The sequence below is a fragment of the Kogia breviceps genome, chromosome 4, assembly GCF_026419965.1.
Source record: "Kogia breviceps isolate mKogBre1 chromosome 4, mKogBre1 haplotype 1, whole genome shotgun sequence".
NCBI classification, from domain to species: domain Eukaryota; kingdom Metazoa; phylum Chordata; class Mammalia; order Artiodactyla; family Physeteridae; genus Kogia; species Kogia breviceps.
The window spans coordinates 136692823-136713425 of record NC_081313.1 but is presented as its reverse complement, the minus strand read 5'-3'; the positions used below and the strand labels follow the sequence as shown (position 1 = coordinate 136713425).

Sequence of the window (20603 nt, the reverse complement as noted above, 5' to 3'; positions counted from 1 at the left end):
TCCCTTATGTGCCACAGACTTTCAACTTTTATTCCACATACTTATTGAGCATTTGCTATCTGCCAGGCATTGTGCTTACTCTTGGGAGTAAAATATGGTCAAAAATAATCATTGTCCCTACCTTCCTGAAGGTTACATTCCAGTAGGGAGAGGTAGATATTAATCAAATAGTCACATGTGGGCATGTATAATACAAATTGAGTTCAAATGCTGAAAGGAAAAGAGCTTGGTTCTTTGAGGACATATATCAAAGGAACCGCATGGATAGGGAGGTATTGCAGTGGTCCAGGAAGTCTCCCAGGAAGGAATGATGCTTGAATTGAGATCTGAAAGAAGAGTGGGCGGACTTCCCTGGTGGTGCAGTGGTTAAGAATCCACCTGCCAATGCAGGGCACATGGGTTCAAGCCCTGGTCCGGGAAGATCCCACATGTCATGGAGCAACTAAGCCCGTGCGCCACAACTACTGAGCCAGCACACCACAACTACTGAAGCCCATGTGCCACAACTCCTGAAGCCTGTGCACCTAAAGCCTGTGCTCCACAACAAGAGAAGCCACTGCAATGAGAAGACCGCACACCACAATAGAGTAGCACCCGCTCTCCACAACTAGAGAAAAGCCCGCGTGCAGCAACAAAGACCCAATGCAACCAAAAATAAATAAATTAATTTTTTTTTAAAAAGTGGGAATTTACTAAGCAAAGGAGGGGGGTGGGAGAGATAGGTTAGGGAGAATTCCAGAGAAAAGGCAGAAATTCAGTGATGAATATGCAGACGGTGAATTCAAGTAACAGAAAGCTGTCGTGGCTGGAGCAGAAAGAGCTGGCAGGGAGTGGGGAAGAAACCCACTCTAGGTGGCCTTCACAGGCTAGGGGCCGGGTGGGCTTCTAGCAGAGTGGAAGGCCAAGTGCCATCCTTTAGGATAGAGATTGGATGAGAAGATGGTGTGCATTAGCCTAAGTGCCCACAGAGAAGTCTGTTCAGATCCCTGACACAGGCTTTTGTGTGCTCTGAACTGGACATTTTTATCAGTCTCAATGGCCTCAGCTCATGAATGCCAAACAAACACCTTCCACAAAAGGCGTTGCAGGGCATGTAGCCACCTCGTCATGCAAATGGCCACATAGCTCATCCTTGGGGCCCTTCCAGGCAAATGCTTTCCCACCCCTATGAGGAAACCACATCCTTCTCTTTCTTCACCTTCAGTAACAAATGGTATTACAAGGTAGAGAATACACAGGAAGTATGCCAACAGGAAGCACCCCCAAAGAACCTCTGGTCCTGCAGGTTGCAAACTCGAGCGGGGAGGTGCAGGGTGCAGAGGGGAGCTAAATGGAACACTCCGGTCTCCCCCAAGGAAATCTGAAGTGGAAGCTCATCATGTAAAATGAGTAAAGCAACAACATTGGTCTTGTTGTAGAGGGCCCAGAACCTTCTTCCCCTTTCTCCATCCCCTAAGGTGGCTTCTAAGGTCAGTTTTATTCACATTAACAAAATAGAAAGTTGATATTCATGCAAGGGGGCAACTTTCCTAGTAAGAAGACATTTCTAGGAGCAACTGAAATTTTTGGAAGAAAAGTAAACAAGAAAGATAAGAAAACTTGGCAGTAGGGCTATGTATACCAATCCTCTGCTTGGAATACTTGTGTAATTCCTCATTGCCCTTAAATTCCAGACTTGTCATACCATACTGTGAGACCTCACATGATCTGGTCCCTCCCTTCTGTTAGGAACTAAGACTGTACTATGACTACCTGCATCACTATACTCCAGCTTACTCTCTGCCCCAGCGCCATTGCGCTTACCTCATAGCTACACGACTGGCTCCTTTATTCCGTTCTCTACTTAAATATCTACCCCCTCAAAATGGTTTCCCCTAACCAGCCTCTCTGAAGTAGGCCCTTCCTCACTCTCAGTCACTCTCTAGCCTGGTACCCTATTGTGTCTTACCACTATCTGAAATTTTCTGGTTTGTTTACTTGTTTTTTTTGTTTGTTTTGTTTTGTTTTGTTTTTGCGGTACGCGGGCCTCTCACTGTTGTGGCCTCTCCAGTTGCGGAGCGCAGGCTCCGGACGCGCATGCTCAGCGGCCATGGCTCACGGGTCTAGCCGCTCCGCGGCACGTGGGATCTTCCCGGACCGGGGCACAAACCCGTGTCCCCTGCATCGGCAGGCGGACTCTCAACCACTGCGCCACCAGGGAATCCCCCTGTTTACTTGTTTTTATCTCTCTCAACTACAATGTAATTTACGTGAGTACAGAGATCTCATTCAACATCATATCTGCAAAGCCTAGAACAATGCCTGGTACTCAATAAATGTTTGTTGGATGAATGGATGTAATAGTATTCTCATATATGGAGGATAGTCATGTGGATTAAAAAAAATGCATTTATTCATCTAAGAAACATGAGATAACAAATATTCATTCATTAATAAATAATTATTGAGAGATTGTTATGTCCTAGGCACTGGGGATAAAAGGTAAAAATAGAGGTGGCATCCCTACCCTTAAGGAGCTCATAGTGTTGTGGTCAATGTGGAGAAATGTGGAGAGAATCCAAGACGTGAGGACTTACTGGTCATGGGACGTGAGGAGGAGAGATGAAAAATGAACCGCGGGTTTTAGACTTGGGCAGGTGAGGAGATTATTGTGCCATTCTGGGAGCAAAGGAACCTCAGATAAGAAGGGGAGAAGAGGGTCAGCTTTAGAAATGTGGAGCTGTGGAATATCCAGTGGAAATATCCAGTAAGGAGGTAGATATTCAAGTCTGGAGCTTGAAAGAGAAGCCTGGCTGGAAATACAGAGCTGGTGAATCAAAGGCAGTGCTTGTAGAGATGAGAGTAGGTGAGACAAAGTAGGTAAAATGAAGTGAGGAGAAAAAAAGAAAGAGGGACCTTGGAGAAAACCAACATTTAAAGGGTGGTTAGAAGCCAAACCTGCCAAAGAATCTAAAAAGGAGAAATCAAAATAATGGAAACCACAGAACTCATTGTCATAGTAACTGAGGGAAGACAGTGCCTAATACATTAGAGATGCCATAGTACAAGGACTGAAAGGTATCCATTGAACTTGGTGACAGAGCAGCCTTCAGTAATCTTTGCCAGAGCCATTGCGATGGTGTGTTATAGCTGGGCATGACATTTTTGTTTGCTGTGAAGGGAAGTGAAGACTGGGAAATGGAGAGAGAGGTAGAAAACTCTGGTAAGGTGCTCGGCCCTGAAAGGAGGAGAAAGATGGAAGGGTAGCTGAAGAATCTGGCTAGAAAAACACATTCAGTAATACTCTAGAGAGCTGAACAAGGATCTTGAATGGAAACTACTGGGAGGCTGCCTTGGTTTAAAACTTTCTAACCATTAGAATTGTTCAAATATGGGTTGGGCTGCCTCCAGAAGTACTGAGCTCTTGATTGCTAGAGGTATTGAAGAATAGCCTAAAAGTCACAGTATATTAAGAAAGAATAAGGTGTTCAGTCGGTAATCTAGGCTTCCACCATAAGAAACTGGAGAAAGAAAAGCAAATTAAACCCAAAGCAATCAGAAGAATGGACATAATAAAGATAAGAACAGAAATCAGCAACATTGAAAGCAGAAACACTACAGGGAAATATAAATGAAACTAAAAGCTGATTCTTTGGGGGGAAAAATCAATAAAATTGATAAACCTGTAGCCAGACCAAGAAAAAATAAAGAGAAGACACAGATTACCAGTATCAGGTATGAAATAGGGATATCACTATAGATCTCACAGACATCACAAGGATAATAAAGGCATACTACAAGCAACCCTATGCCCATAAATTAAACTTAGATTAAAGGAATCAAGTCTTGGAGTCACAGAAAACCCCAAAACTCACTTTTAAAAATCGATAATCTGAATAGTACTATATGTGCTAAAGAAATTGTATACCTAGTTTAAAAAAAAAAAAAAAAAAAAAGACTTCCAACAAAGAAAACTCCAGATACAGCTGGTTTCACCTGTGAATTCTACCAAAAATTTAAGGAAGAAATAATAACAATTCCAGAAAATAGAAAAGAGGAGAACTCTTTCTAACTTATGAGGTCGGCATTACCCTAATACCAGCACCAACGACACTTGAAAAACTCCAAATCAATGTCTCTAATGGATATAGAGTAAAAATCCCCAACAAAATATTAGCAAATAAAATCCACCAATACATAACAAGGATAATGCATCACCACCAAGTGAAGTTTACCCCAAGAATGCAAGGCTGGTTCATCATTCAAAAATCAATCCGTATAGGGACTTTCCTGGTGGCGCAGTGATTAAGAATCCACCTGCCAATGCAGGGGACACAGGTTCGAGCCCTGGTCCAGGAAGATCCCACATGCCGAGAAGCAGCTAAGCCTGTGTGCCACAACTACTGAGCCAGAGCACCACAGCTACTGAAGCCCACGTGCCTAGAGCCTGTGCTGCACAACAAGAGAAGCCACAGCAATGAGAATCCTGCACACCGCAACGAAGAGTAGCCCGCGCTCACTGCAACCAGAGAAAGCCCACACGCAGCAGTGAAGACCTAACGCTTTAAAAATTTAAAAAAAAAAAAATCACCATATAATTCACCATATTAATGAACGACGAGAAGCCTGAATAATCAATAGGCAAGTTTTCAGTTTATATGCTGAATCAAAGGATCTAAGCTTAGACATAGCAGTAAAGACCAAGTTACTTGATTTACTGGTTTGGGGAGGAACAGATTAATTAAGAAAGAGAGGAAATTTCCCCTCTGGCTAAGAAACTGAGAATTACAGTCCGATCAAGCAGGTCTCTCTGGAGAGTTCAGTTGTCCTCCTTCTGCCATCCTCACTTCAAAGACTGTAGGAGTTTAGGGGTTTCTTTCTTGAGCAGCTGGCCTGCTAGATTTCCAGGATGGCCGTGTTCTACCCATGCCTGGTTAAGAAAGCCAAGGGCCCTCACAATCCTGATTTTCTCAAGTTTCTTTAGAATCCAAGAGTATCAGAGTTGAATGAAGGCTGGATCTTACCTAGTTCACATCCCCACAGTTTAAAGAATAGAAACCAAGGCCCATGGAGGGTGGCTCGTGTAGGTCCCCTTCCCCATCACTGAAATCCAGTGATCATAAGCTTGTCCCGGGACAGTAAGCCCATTTGACCGTATCTTCCAGGCCTGCCCTCCTCCAAACTTTCCCCTCCAACCTTTGCAGTATGCGTTTGCTTTTAGTTTACTTTTATGCATAAAGAGTCCCCATCAAAACCTGTCTGGGTCCTAGTCCCTCTTCTCTCACCAGTTGGAGTCTGGGGTGGAGAAAAGCAACCAGACCCAGGCCTTCACACAGAGGCATCCTGCATTACTGGATTGGAGGATTGGTCTAGCTACCTGCTTTGAGCCCATAGGTCTCACAGCCGACCAGATGGACATAGTCTGGGCCCATCATCTCTATTTGACCCCACTGCCACTTTGAATTCTTTCAACAAATTCCTTCTAAGATTGTAATGGAAATGTACTGCACATTCATTATGTCCAGGGTCTGTGCTATGAGGCTCTATGTTCTCTCACTTCATCCTCACAGTAACCCATTAAAATAGGTACTGTTCTCATCCTCATTTTGCAGATAAATGAATAGGCTCAGAGAGGTTAAGCAATGTGCTTAAGATCCCACAGCTAGTTAAGTAGAAGTGTTAGGATTTGAACCCAGGTCTGGCTGACTCCAGTGTTCAAGCTTTTAGTAATGAAAATTCTTCCTGGTTTGAAATAAAAATGGTTTTCTCTTTCTTTCCCTCCTTCTCTATTTTCAGTCTCAGGAGGAAGTCTGTGATTTGCTCCATGCTGCACCCTTCCAAAACATCTTGCCTAGAGTCTACATCAAAGGTAAGGAGCCACTGACAGCTACTAAATGGCCAGTTTGAATTTGCACCTCATGCTCACTTAATCCCAATAAACTCAGATGTGCAGTCAGAAATGGAGAAGGTGAGAGCTTTGGACAGCTATTGGGTAGTCACAGAATCGGAAATGATGCTCCAGGCCTTGGTCCTTCTGAAACATCCCTAGTAAGTTGCTGTCTAGCTTGGTCTAAATCCTTCAAGTGATGGGGAACTCACCACCCCATGAGGCAGGTGATTCCACAGTTGGGCACGGACAATAGAACATTTTCGTTGTAGTGAGTCCTGATCACACTTGCCAGAACCAGGGAAAACAGTTCTACATGCTCCATCCAAGTATTGGAATACAAATACGTCACCAGGTCCTCTGAGAGCTCTTCCTTCTCCATTTCCCCCGGTGTGCCCTGAATCTCATTTTCTGCCTACTGTTCCTTTTGCAGAGGGGGAGCGTTTGGAGGTCCGGATGAAACGCCTGGAAGCCAAGTACGCGCCACTTCACCTGGTCCCTCTGATAGAGCGGCTGGGGACCCCTCAGGTACGATCCTCCTATCATGGATTCGGAGAACCAAAAGGAACTTTAGAGGGAGAGAGAGCATTTGGTCCAACCTCCTCATTGTACAGATGGGGAAACTGAGGCCCAGAGAGAGAAACAGAAAGTCTAACAGCACACAGCCTGTTAGTGGCAAGGGCAGGTCTGGAATGAGTTTTGCTGACTCTCAGGCCTGCACCCTCTATCATCTATCCTGCCAAGAAAGAAGGAAGTCAGACAAGTATCTGTTACTCCCCTTATGTATTAAGAATTCTGCTGAGTTATCTCTCAGAATTAGAACCGCATACCCTGTGAACCGGCAATTCATCTCTGGGTATCTTTGCTAAAAAAAAACTCTTACAGGAACACAAGAGGTTTACCACGGCATTGTTGGTTAAAGCAAAAAACTGGAAACAGCCTAAATGTCAGTCAGTAGAGTGTTGACTAAATAAAATGTGGTAAAATCATTTAAATGATGAATACCTGCTACATAATAATGAAAAAGAAAAAAATCAAATCTAGATGCATCAGTGTGGACAGACCATAAACACATGGTTAGGTGAATAAAGCAAGTTGCACTACAGGTCATGGAGTATGATGCTATTTGTATTTTTTTAAACACATATCAAAAAACCATATTAAGTAAAACTTTTCCTAGGAAATGAAAAACACCCAGTTCATAATGGTGGCAACCTCTGAAGAAAGATGAAAGGGACAGAGATGGATGGGGAGATCAAAGAAGGCAGCTTTATCTGTAATGTTCTAATATTTTTGAAGGTGAATGAACTCAGGTGTTAATTCTGTAATTAAAACTCATTTTTACAAACCTGAACCTGTACATGGAGATGAGTAAAACAGGACTCAAGTTGAATCAAGCATTCGGTGGTGGGGCAGGACACAGATCAGGGTAGGAATTCAGGAAGAAGAGAAAACAGGGCACTGCAGCAAGACAAGCCAATATGGCTTGTTTTGTTTGACAAAACCCAAAACCGACTGTTTCAAAAGTTTAGGATTCAGATCTGCTCTTGGTCTAGCATCCCTAAGGTCCTCTCTCCTATTATCACAAAAGCTCACGAATCAGAAAAATTCTCATCCTCCGCAGAGGGCGGAAGGCGGCCTCTTCTCTCGAAAAACATGGCAAGTGTTGGAGCCCATGACAGGGCCCCATCTGCCCAGGTGTCACACTGATGAGCAGCCCCAGCCAGACCCCCTGCAGTGCAGGCCACCCACCTCCTACTGAAAACAGTGACTAAACATTTAGTGACATTTGGGTTCTTTAGTCACCACAGAGAGAATGTAGATACTGTGAAATATGCACATTTTCTTTTTTGGCCTTCCGGGCTGAACACAGGAGATCCTCTAAAGATTGCCTTGTAGGGAGAAATCCCCCAAGCCAGCGACATATAAATGTGTCTGCTCCACTGTTGGTGTCATCCTACAAGAATCTGGCCTCTCACACCCAGGCTTTGGCATGTGTTTCCACTTAGAAGTCTGTGAATTCCTTCCCTGTTCTGATGAACACTGTTTCCTTGGGACTGATAGAAATCTCAATTTGTCAAATGCTGGTATTTAACAAACAAAAGCCTAGACATTCTGCCCAAGAGGAAATGCCAGTTTTATAAGTCTCCCAGCCCTTAAGGAATAGTCCAAAACTTAGTCCTCCTGTAGAGCATAGAGACATTTTTAAAATATTAACTTCGAAGCTTGCTGGGGTTCAGGGAACTCACATAACTTCTAGGTCGGAGACAGGGAGATTCTGCTACATGTTTAACGTTGGGAGAGTTTAACTGTATTGCATTGCTTGTATTTGTCTCTAGGAAAAATTGAGGTGACCTGGTTTGTTGCCCAGTGCTATCATGAATAGAATGTTCTGTCAGGGAGTTGAAGGACTCCTCTTTCCAGCTTTACCCCTGAATTGTTGCATAATCTAGTGCTAGACATTTAATATCTTGGTCTTTGTTTTCCCATCTATAAAATGGGCGAATAGCTGTTTTGTCTTTTTAGCTGAGCTGCCTTTCACAATTATTATGATAAACAAATAAGTAAAAAGCTTCTAAAAAACAGAAAGGAAAGAGCGAGTATGGAGATATTTTTCTCCAAAGTATCCTAAATGTAATCAAAGTACTCCATGCAGAAATATGTTCCCACATTATTTCATAGATGCTTTTTCTATACCCTTGTTAACTCAGAAAAGAATGGCAGAAAGAGAGAGAAAAAGATTCCCCACTGAGTGGAACAGAAATGGCTAAAATTTATGTTAAACACACACATATACACATAGTGTGTATATATATATATGAAACACCAAGTCACAGATTGAGGGTATATGCAACAAACAATCTTTAGTGCACTTTTTCAGATTAGAAGTATCAAAAGAAAAAAGAGGGCTTCCCTGGTGGCACAGTGGTTAAGAATATGCCTGCCAGTGCAGGGGCGGGTTTGAGCCCTGGTCCAGGAAGATCCCATATGCCATGGAGCAACTAAGCCCACATGCCACAACTACTGACCCTGCGCTCTAGAGCCCGAGAGCCACAACTACTGAGTCCGCGTGCCACAGCTACTGAAGCCTGAGTGCCTAGAGCCCGTGCTCTGCAACAAGAGAAGACACCATAGTGAGGAGCCCATGCACTGCAACGGAGAGTAGCCCCCGCTCACCGCAACTAGAGAAAGCCCGTGCGCAGCAACAAAGACCCAATGCAGCCAAAAATAAATAAATAATTAATTAAAAACAAAAGAAAGAAAAAAGGGCATGAAAGAAAACTCACAGCCTAAGAAATATAAATGCCAACAAACAAGAGAAAAAGTGTTCCGCTTTACCAGTAATCAATGAAATGTGAAAGAGAAGGATATAGCTCATTTCACAAGTTGGCTAAGAACTTTTCTTCATGATAATGAAGTACTGGTAAAGGCACAAGGAACAGACTTGACACAGACGTGTGTACAGTGGTTCAGCTTTTCTTGGGACTAGTTTGTCACTACATAGCAAAAGCCTTTTAAAACCACTTATACTCTGACTGAATACTTCTAGGATTTTATCCTAAGAAGATAACCAGAGATAAGCTCAAAAAGTGTAATATATAAGGATAATTACTTATGAGTTGTCTATAATGATGAAAACTTGTGAACAATTTAAAATAACCAACAGGAATAGAGAACTAAATAAATGACGTATGTCAATGGCCATTTTATGTAGCCATTAAAAAACCATATTACTGAAGATACTAAAGGAAATTTTTTTTTTAGTACCAATATCTTAAGAGGAAAAAAACAATGTAGATAGTGTGACCCAAACTGTGTTAAAATAGATACATATACGCGCTCACATACATAAACACAAATAAATCATATGTAAGTATTTTAAGAAAGCTCATCCGTGGGTGATGGGATTTATGGGAGATTTTTATTTTCTTGTAACATTTTTACAATTTTTTTTCCAGATTTTACTCTTGTAGCTCATAGGAAAACCCATAAAGGTAAACAGCTTTTCAGGAAAGGGACAAAGCCCTTAAGCATTTCAGTCAAGGCCCTTTGGTTGGCTCTGGTTGGGGGGGGTCATTAGAGTTCAAAATCTGTCTGCAGGTTTACAAACCCTGTTGCTAATTCTGTAGATCCTCCCACAGTTGTCAGGCCCTGAGGACTGATACAGACTAACTAAATGCACAGGAGATTAACTAGTAAGCCAGAACTCTCTGTATTAACTAGTAAGCCAGAACTCTCTGTATTAACTAGTAAGCCAGAACTCTCTGTATTAGTTTCTGAAGGAGAATATTCATGACTCGAGAACAGACGTGGGTTCTTTATTTACTGAGCATCTTCGCTGTACCAGGCACCCTCTTTCTGAAGTGGAGAGCCCTGTCAGGGTCCAGATACTACCACAGGGAGTTGCCTGGTGAGAACAGAGTCAAGCACTGGGGTCAGGGTTTTTGAAAAGAAGTACTTCTAGCTAACTGTGGCAGCTTCTCTGCGCTAGAGCGATCTTTCTCTGCCACCAGAATCAGGATGAGTCACCGTGAATCAGGGTTCCCTCTTTCAGGGTTCCCTCTTGTGTTCGAAACACGGGTCGTCAAGCTCTCCTTCCCCAATTCACGATTTTTTGTCCTAGACTTCTTTCAGTTTATTGCTGTCATGACGACTAAACTCCTGACCCACATTCCTAACAGGTTCCAGCATGGGTGTTTCCTGATCTACTTCCCTTCATGGATTAATTTAATTGAGGCTGCCCTCTTTCTAGGGGCTGTAGGGTGTGGGGAGTATGCGGGGGGCAGGCAGGCAGACTCCACCCAGCCACACTGTACACTGAGCTCTCGGGCGGGCTGCCCTCTGGGGAGCTGATCCCAGGAGTGCCCTGTGGACCTCTCTGTCTCAGAAGCCGGCCCTCTTAAGCTTTGTCCCTAGATTTGGAGATCGTACTTTGACCTTAGATGTTAATATCTATTATCTTTGCACAAGACTTTGAGACTTCTACCCCTAGATCTTTTCTGCTCCTGCAGACGGTCATGTGTTTTGAAGTACTAGTCTAGCCGGCGCTGATTATTAGAGATGTAGTAGCCAGATGCCATATGAGAAGCCAGTTTAAATTATTAAGAAAGATTGTTAACAGTGGTCAGAGAACTTCTAACAGGAGGAATAATCTGTAAAATCAGCGACAAATTTTTAAGAGTAACATATGCTTATTGTAGCACATTCAACTGTACAGAAGTATTTATAGTAAAAAGTGAAAACCCCACCTGCCTCTCCAAGCCCATCTGTTCCCACAACTGATGTTAATGCTTCTAGAATATTTTACACTCTCACCGCCCCCCCACACATACATGCGTACAGTTTTGTGTGTCTGTCTGTGGGATTGTGTTACTGATGTCTTTTAATAGGATTGTAGTATATGTCCTCTTCTGCAATTTGCTCTATTCACTTAACAATTTAATCCACAGATCTAGACTACTAGGATTCAAATCCCAACTTTTCCACTCACTGACTGCCTCTCTGAACCTCAGTTTCTTCTTCAATAAAATGGGGATAATAATGGCATCTTCTTCATGGGGTTTATGTAAGGAGTAAATAAGGTAAGTACTTAACGAATGCATAGAACAGGGCCTGGTGTATTACACACACAGTGAGTGTGTGCTAGTAGTAGTAACAGTACAGTAGTAGCAATAGTACTAGTAGTAGCATCATCTCAGTCTTTTCAAAGGCTACCTAGCATTTCATTATATAGGTGGATTGACATTTTTTATACTATTCCCCTAGCGATGGCTCCTTGATTTTACGTACCCCAAGACTTCCCCCTGCAATTGAACTCAGGTTTATAAAGTTAGTGCCCTGCTCTGGCCAGACCTCAGTTCTGGTGAACGAATTACAGATGCAGCCAGCTCTGGGGTTTGGGAATATCAGGAGAGAGGTATAAAATGGGGTCTGAGATGTGACTGGCATGTTTATGTACCCTCCCGTTCCCAGCAAATCGCCATCGCTCGGGAGGGCGACCTCCTGACCAAGGAGCGGCTGTGCTGCGGTCTGTCCATGTTTGAGGTCATCCTGACCCGCATCCGGAGCTACCTGCAGGACCCCATCTGGCGGGGCCCCCCGCCCACCAACGGCGTCATGCACGTCGACGAGTGCGTGGAGTTCCACCGGCTGTGGAGTGCCATGCAGTTCGTCTACTGCATCCCCGTGGGGACCAATGAGTTCACAGCTGAGTGAGTAGCCCCAGGGAAGGCGGGGTCGCCCCCCAACCTGTTCATCCCCCACCCGAAGAGCCATCAGGCAGCCAGAGCTCAGCCAGAAAGGAGGGCAGGGGTGGGGGGGTGGTTGTCCAACAACGGTTTGTTGAGCACGTGCTTTATGTTCCGTCAGGGTTCTAGGTGCTGGCCATGCATCTGTGCAGAGCAAAAGTAGACAGTTCCTGGTATGTGGGGTCGACAGGGCCAAGAGAAGACTGGAACATAGATATAAGGTGCATCGAATGAGGTCCCTTGGCAGCGAGGGCAGGAAGGACAACAGATGCCCATGAAGAAAGACAAGTGGATTATAGGAATTTAATTCACAGACGACAGCTGAGCTGGAACACTGCTTAGGGTTCAGCTCTTAGAGGGGAGAAGGGGACCCCACAGGAAAGGCTCCAAGTGGTTGAAGACAGACATGGAGTGTGTGCATATCGGGGCCTTGGACCTCTCAGGGCCTGTCTTCACGGGACTAGAAGCTGGGCCAATGGAAGGGGCAGGGGGGAGCCCTGGTGAGGGCTTGGTATTAAGACCTCACAGCCCACCCCAGCAGAGCTCCAGGAGTCGAAGAACAGAGACAGGCTCCCCTGGCAGAAGGTGGGCCCCACCTTGCTCATGAGGCCTCTGCTCCTAAAAAGCAGGGGTGCCTTTAAGAGGAACCCAGTCCTGTTCTCAGAGAAGACAGAAGCAGAGCCCTATTCTCCCATCACTCACCCAGCTACACAGCAAGAGCAGAGTGGTGAAGAGAGTAGACAAGGCCTGCCCTCCAGGAGCCAGGAGCTCTGGAGGAAACACGCACGGGGGCCAGAGAGGCCTCCCTGAGAGACTGGTGCCAGGAGTGGGATGGGAAGGCTGCTTCCAGAGCAGCTGCAGTTTCCGCAACAGCGGTGGGGAAGCTGGGCAACCTTCCCCGTGGGCTGTGCCGCGTTCAAGGACCAGTGATCCAGCCAAGAGACGCCCCACGGCCTCCCAAATTGCCCAGGTTGCTGTTGAGAGTTGGGGGCGTGCAGGCTGAGCTTCACCAGACCCAAGAGGACTGGCAGCCCCCCACACCAGCAGCATCTGTTCATGCCCCATCGTGTGTCCCTCCCCCACCCACAGTCCCTGCCCTCTTCACCTACACTGGCCAGCTGGTCTCCTGGTTTGAAACCACCCTTCCCCTCACAGGTGTTTCTCTGGTTCCTTCCCAGAGCCAAGGCAGAGCTTCATCAGAATTCTAACTGGCTACATAAATCTCAAAGGCTGGTTGGATTTTTTTTTCTTGCAAATTTGTCTTCTTCAAAGCTGATTTTTCTTACACTAGTGGGGCCACAGACTGACACCTCTTCATGGCTAGCAGGGCTTATAATATAACCACAGTCCCAGGAACAAATGAGTCCACACTCACAGCTTCCCTTGTACCCATTCTACAGATTAAGAGAATTGGCCCAGAGATGAGCCAGCTCACTAGCTGTACTGCTGGTCCATGATGAGGGTCCCTTCCCCATCTGCCTCCTGCTTCTCACTCCAGCTCCTTCCTCTCCCACTCCCAGGCAGTGTTTTGGAGACGGCCTGAACTGGGCTGGCTGCTCCATCATCGTCCTGCTGGGCCAGCAGCGTCGCTTCGACCTGTTTGACTTCTGTTACCACCTGCTGAAAGTACAGAGGCAGGACGGGAAGGATGAAATCATTAAGAATGTGGTAAGCAGCTCATGGCTGGGTCCTGGGAGTTGGGGCCAGGCCTGACAAGCAGGCCTTTCATCAGCAGAGGAGGGTGAGCTGCTTATGGAGGCCAGCTCCCCACACCACAGGTAGGTACAGAGACATTCAGCAGCTGGTGACCCTCTTATAAGAAGCCGTGAGTCACTGGCTCGTAACCCACTGGGATGAATCACGCCACCCGGCAGGGCAGGGCCAGCCTCCAGTCCTGAAACACACCTTCCCTGGACCAGGCAGACTCTGCTAATGCTGCTTCGTCATCTGCACAAACTCTGACTGAACACGAAAGTTGTGCAGCCGCGGGGATGGGATGCGCACTGTCGTGTGTGGGGTAGGCAAGGCTGCTGCGGAAGCATCAGGCAGGGCTGTCTAAACCAGGCTGAGGGGCTGGGCAGGGGCCTCAGAAGGCTCCCCCTTGAGGCGATGCTTGGACAAAGTCCAGAATGACCAGCTGCAAATAGCCAGGTGGAAAATGGGGTGCAGGGTGGGGAGGATGTTCTAGGCAAAGGGAACAGCTAGAGCAAAGGCACAGAGGCATGAAGATATATGGCTGGAACAGAGGGTGGGTCTGCAGGACCAGCTGAGAGGAAAAAGAGGCAGGAGCTACCTCATAAAGGTTTATTTTTGCTTTGAGGTAGAACGTACGTTAACATAAAATTTGCTGTTTTAGCTATCTTTAACTGTTTACTGCATTAAATTCACTCATCTTGGTATGCAACCATCACCACCTCCATCTTCAGAACTTTTCATCTTCCCCAGCTGAAACTCTGTGCCTAGAAAACAGTAACTCCCCATTCTCCCTCCCCACAGCCTCTGGTAACCACCCTTGCACTTTCTTTCTCTGTGAGTTTGACTGCTCTAGAGGTACTTCGTATAAGTGGAATTCTCGCTCAGCATAATGTGTTCAAGGCTCCCCGTGTTGTAGCATCTGTCAGTATTTCCTTCCTTTAAAGGCTGAATAATATTCCATTGTATGTATACACCGCATTTTGTTTATCCATTCATCTGTCTATGGACACTTGAGTTGCTCCCGTATTTTGGCTGTTGTGAATCATGCTGCTGTGATCATGAGTGTACAAATAACTGTTCAAGACCCTGCTTTCATTGCTTTTGGGTATATACCTAAAATTGGAATTGCTGGATCATGTGGTAATTCTGATTTTAATTTTTTGAGGACCACCATACTGTTTTCTGTAGTGACCACACCATTTTACATTCCCACCAGCAATGCACAGGAGTTCCGATTTTTCTATATCCTCCCCAGCACTTGTTATTTTCTGTGTATCTTTGGAAATAGCCATTTTAAAGTGTGTGAAGTGGTATCTCATTGTGGTTTTGATTCACATTTCCTTAGCAGTTAGTGATATTAGCATCTTTTCATGTGTTTATTGGCTGTTTGTTTATCTTCTTCGGAGAAATGTCTATTCAAGTGTTTTGCTCACTTTTTAATTGGGTCATTTGGCTTGGTTTTTTTGTTGTTGTTATTTAATTGCAGGTGTTCTTTCTATATTCTGGATATTAATCCCTTATCAGATATATGATTTGAAAATGTTTTCTTTCATTCTTTGGGTCGCCTTTTCACTCTGTTGATAGTGTCCTTTAATGCAAATAAGTTTTTAATTTTGATGTATTCCAATTTACTATTTATTACCTGTGCTTTGGTGTCATATCCAAGAAATCATTGCCAAACTCAATGTCATAACACTTTTACTCTGTTTTCTTCTAAGAGTTTTATAGTTTTCACTCTCATGTTTAGGTCTTTAATCCATTTTTAGCTAATGTTTTATATATGGTGTAAAGTAAGAATCCAACTTCTTCTTCTTGTGGATATCCAGTTTTCCCAGCACCGTCTGTTGAGAAGACCATTCTTTTTTTTTTTTTTTTTTTTTTTTTTTTTTTTTTTTTTGTGGTATGCGGGCCTCACTGTTGTGGCCTCTCCCTTGCGGAGCGCAGGCTCCGGACGCGCAGGCTCAGCGGCCATGGCTCACGGGCCCAGCCGCTCCGCGGCATGTGGGATCTTCCCAGACCGGGGCACGAACCCGTGTCCCCTGCATCGGCAGGCGGATTCTCAACCACTGCGCCACCAGGGAAGCCCGAGAAGACCATTCTTTTTCCATTGAATGTTGTGGGCACCCTTGTCAGAAATCATTTGACCATATATGAAAGGGTTTATATCTGGGTTGTCTGTTCCATTGGTCCATATGTCTGTCTTCATGCTAGAACCACACTATTTTGATTACTGCAGCTTTGTGGTAAGTTTTGAAACTCAAAGCGTTTTATGGTCAAGTTCACATTTCACTGTCAAGCTCTGGGCACCCGTAGAAGGCCTTTAAGCAAGAGAGTGGCATGATCATTGAAGCATCAGGACCCTGGACCCCACCCTCAACTGAATTCTTCCCTTTCTCCTGATTTCTCTGTCCCCTCCTCCCATCCCTAACCTGCACGTCCCTGTCCTTCTACAGCCCCTGAAGAAGATGGCAGACAGGATCAGGAAGTACCAGATCCTGAACAATGAGGTTTTTGCCATCCTGAACAAGTACATGAAGTCCGTGGAGACGGACAGTTCCACCGTGGAGCATGTGCGCTGCTTCCAACCACCCATCCACCAGTCCCTGGCCACCACCTGCTAGGTGGAAGGTCCTGCAAAACCTCGACCTGGAGGAGAAGAAGCAGGAAAGAGAAAGCCACAACCAGCCTGCAACAGGCTCCGACTGGACAGTGTGTGGGATGGACCTGGAAGGAAACAAGAACCTCCCCAAACACATCTGCACCTCCTGAGGGCTGGGCCTGTGCATGCTCTCCCACAACATCTCCATGGTGGTTTCTCCATAGTGTAAATGAAAAAAAAAAAAAAAAAAAGAAAAGAAAAGAAACAGGGCAGTATATGCTTTTTTCTTTTTTACTTTTTTTTTCCCTCAGCTGTGTTAAGAGCCCTAGTTTTACCCTTTCTCCATCTCGTGGTCCCCTACATCTGTGGTTGCTTCCCAAGACCTCCTTCTCAGATGGCAACCTCCAACCCAATGCCCACGTGCCACCCCAGGACTGAAGTCTTAGAGACGGAGAAAAGAGTGTGGTGATGCCCCAAGATGTCAGCCTAGCCATGCTTCCACTTCCTAGCATCTTCACCTCCTCTGGCTCCCTCCCTCCACTTCCCAAGATGGCATCTTCTTCTGCTCTGGATGCCAGGGATTCTACCACCTAGAATACTCCTGGACCAGGTGCTGAGAGCCATGGTGAATGGGAGACGAGGTTCCTGGTATCAGTACCATGGTAGATGGTGTTGTGGTGTTGCCTTTGACCTTCCATGGACTCCCAAAACCACATCCTGACTCCCCTCTCAGGGCATTCCTAGAGAGAATTCAGAAATGCATTCACAACTGGAATGGGTGAGTATAATTGGGGTAAGAAGATGGTCAGGACCGCTATGTAGAAGCAGTATTTATGAACACAGCCAGGGATTCCATAGTCCAAAACAGAAAGCTATTAGACCATCTCATCAGCTTGATGGTGAGAGGGTCCTTTATTCATTGAGCAAATGCTTAGTGAGCACCAAGTTGCACAGGGTAATGGACACTGGGGCTACAGCTTTGAACAGGCCAGGCATGCACTGCCCACAGAATTAGCCAGTGACCAAATTAGGGGCCACTTCTTGGCACAGAATCTCTCATCAAGGAAAACTGTCACAAGAAAGAAAATATTAAAGGGTTATTTTAATAGAAGCCTGAAAGATCTTGGGGTCAAGGAGGTAAGGAATATAAATAATACTTGTCAACGAGCTTTTAATACCAGAATATACCCCAAAGAGGAATCCTGTTCTAGTGAATCAGGACTTTTGTCGTCCTAGAAGCTGAAAGATTCCGGAGACATTTTATCTTTGGCTGTCAACTTCCTTGATGTTCCTTAACTTAGATTTTGAGGTATGGGGTATATCTCACAGGGACGTGTCTACTTCCGTTTCCCTGACTGAACCAAAATTCCCTGCAGAATCTCCTACCAAGCATGGGGAGACTGTTTAGAAGGACGGAAGCCTTTGGGAAGTGAATTTCTCATTGCAGAGCACCTCATCATCAAAGGGAATCTGTGACCCTGAGCTTGTAAGAACATGTAAAGTGAGACATTGGATATTTCTCCCCCGGCCCAGGAAGGAAAAGAAAGAGAGAAAATAGAACAGTAATGATCTCCTCCCTCAGGGCAGATGAATGGAAATGGTTTCCATTAACCAGATGGCCCACTTCAACCCCATGGCAAGAGCAAAGAAGTGTCCATAGCAAGAGCTTTGTGTTACCCACTCATGCTCACCAGGGAGGAGAGAGGTGGGGCTCGCCAAAGTATGGTCCAAAGGCCACATACATCAGGACCTCCTGAGATTAGCATGTTTAATGCAGATTCCTGGGTCCCATCTCACACCCATTGATTCTACAGCTCTGGGAGCAGGGTCAAGAAATCTGAACTTGCCACAAGCTGGATTGTTCTGTTGCACATGAAAGTCTGAGGACCACTGCTATAGAGGCCCCCTGCACTGCTGCCCTTGGGCTTTGAGCTCCCTCTGAGCCACAAAAGAAAATATTTGTTGGGAAGGAAAGTGAGTCAGGGTGGAAGCTGTCAGATCCTCCTGTCTGGAGCTGCCACTTCCTATTCTGATTTCTCATTTTTTTCTTCTTGATGACCATAGATGTATCCCAAAGGCAAAAGTGAGGCATTACATGACATGGGAGAACCACCAGGTAAAACTCACCTTCAAAACCCACATAAAATTTCTAAGCTCCAGAGCCTTCCGAGTCTTCATTCCTGTCTGGGAACAGTAGCTGGCTCACTCTCTCAGATTAAGTCTGGCTATTAAGTCCTGGAGATCGTTCTAAATCCTTGACCATTGCTTTGCGGAGATTTGGATCACCTGTTGGATGAGATTGCTATTTCAACAGTGCACCCCTCCCACCCTGCATTCATAGCCCTGAATTTGATCCTCTGGGTAGAATCTCATTATCCTCAAGAGATTTGATCCCAGTAAATTGAGGTCTTCACCTTTAGGAGAGACGTTTCATTTCCCTGGCTCACCAGCAGCATTGATTTACGAACACCGAAAGGGTTTAATATTCTTTCCTTCCTGGTGTTACTGCCCACCCCCACTTTTGATTTTTTGTGTATCTAAGAACCAGGAAAAATAAAATCTTAGGTTTTAAAAGGTTAAAAAAAAATCTGTTTCAGAAACTGTCAAATGTACCATATTTGTATTAAGAGTTGTTGGGGATTTTTGTACAATGAATTTACATTTATTTATGGTGACTTATATTTACGCTTGTGATCAAATGATGTTAAATTCTTAAAGCATATTTGCTATGCAGCTGAAGATGATATTTTGCTTTGTATTTTGGGGTACCTGTGTTGAGTTGATAAACATTTCCATCTCCATTAAAATTGCTTCCAAACTAGTGAAATGAGCATCTTGTCTTGATTCTGGGTCATATTCTAGTCGTCGTTGATCTGTGGAAGGCCACACGAAAACTGATGACTAAGGATACAACCTGAAAGAGAATGGAGGAAGATAAAGATAAAGAAGATAAAGACATTGCACACTAAACTAATGACTTGTTTTCCTTTCTCACTGGGAGAATTAAATCTTTACAAATTGACTTGCACTGGGCAAGATATCGGAGATGGTTCCAGAGCCTAGGGGTTTCATAGTCTGACAGTGTAACTCTATAAACTAGATCTCTAGTTTTGTTTTTTGGGTTTTTTGTTGTTGTTTTTGTTTGTTTTTTATTTTTTAAATCGAAGTATAGTTGATTTACAATGTGTTAGTTTTAGGTGTACAGCAAAGTGATTCAGTTATACATATATATCCTTTTTCAGATTCTTTTCTATTATAGAGTATTACAAGGTATTGAATATAGTTCCCTGTGCTATACAGGTGTTTGTTATTTTTCTGTTTTATATATGGTAGTGTGTATCTGTTAATCACAAACTCCTAATTTATCCCTTCCTCCCTCCCCCCATTGGTAATCATAAATTTGTTTTCTGTCTCTGTGAGTCTGTTTCTATTTTGTAAATAAGTTCCTTTGTATCTTTGTTTTTAGATTTCACATATAAGTGAAATCATGTGATACTTGTCTTTCTCTGTCTGACTTAGTATGAAAATATCTTGGTTCATCCATGTTGCTGCAAATAGCACTATTTTGTTTTTATGGTTGAGTAATATTCCAGTGTGTGTGTGTGTGTGTGTGTGTGTGTGTGTGTGTGTGTGTGTGTGTGGTGAGCGTAGGGTTGGCCAAAAAGTTAATTCGGGTTTTTCCGTCAGATCATATGAAAAACCCAACCAAACTTTTTGGCCAACCCAATATATATACACACACATATATAATCTCTTCTTTATCCATTCATCTGTTGATGGACATTTAGGTTGCTTCCATGTCTTGGCGATTATAAATAGTGCTGCTGTGAACATTGGGGTGCATGTGTCTTTTCGAATTAGAGTTTTTGTCTTTTCTGGATATATGCCCAGAAGTGGGATTGCTGGATCATATGGTAACTCTATTTTTAGTTTTTTAAGGAAACTGCATACTGTTTTCCTTATTGGCTGCACCAATTTACATTTCCACCAACAGCGTAGGAGGGTTCTCTTCTCTCCACATCCTTGCCAACATGTTATTTGTGTTCTTTTTGATGATAACCATTCTGACAGGTGTGGGGTGATAGGTCATTGTGGTTTTGATTTGCATTTCCCTGATGATTAGCGATATTGAGTATCTTTTCATGTGCCTGTTGGCCATCTGCATGCCCTCTTTGGAAAAATGTCTGTTCAGTTC

General features: G+C 44.4%; 1 protein-coding gene across 2 annotated transcripts in view; it reads left to right on the top strand.

Moving 5' to 3' along the window:
• Positions 1-19229, top strand: part of CYFIP2 (cytoplasmic FMR1 interacting protein 2) — a 133697-nt gene extending 114468 nt beyond the window's left edge. For both annotated transcript variants that reach the window (XM_059062927.2, XM_067032007.1), the window contains 5 exons: positions 5776-5848; positions 6300-6394; positions 11840-12078; positions 13635-13782; positions 16263-19229. In XM_059062927.2, coding sequence (XP_058918910.1) covers positions 5776-5848; positions 6300-6394; positions 11840-12078; positions 13635-13782; positions 16263-16430 — 723 coding nt within the window. In that variant the 3' untranslated portion in view covers positions 16431-19229. The remainder of the gene's footprint in view (positions 1-5775; positions 5849-6299; positions 6395-11839; positions 12079-13634; positions 13783-16262) is intronic.
• The last annotated feature ends 1374 nt before the right edge of the window (positions 19230-20603 follow it).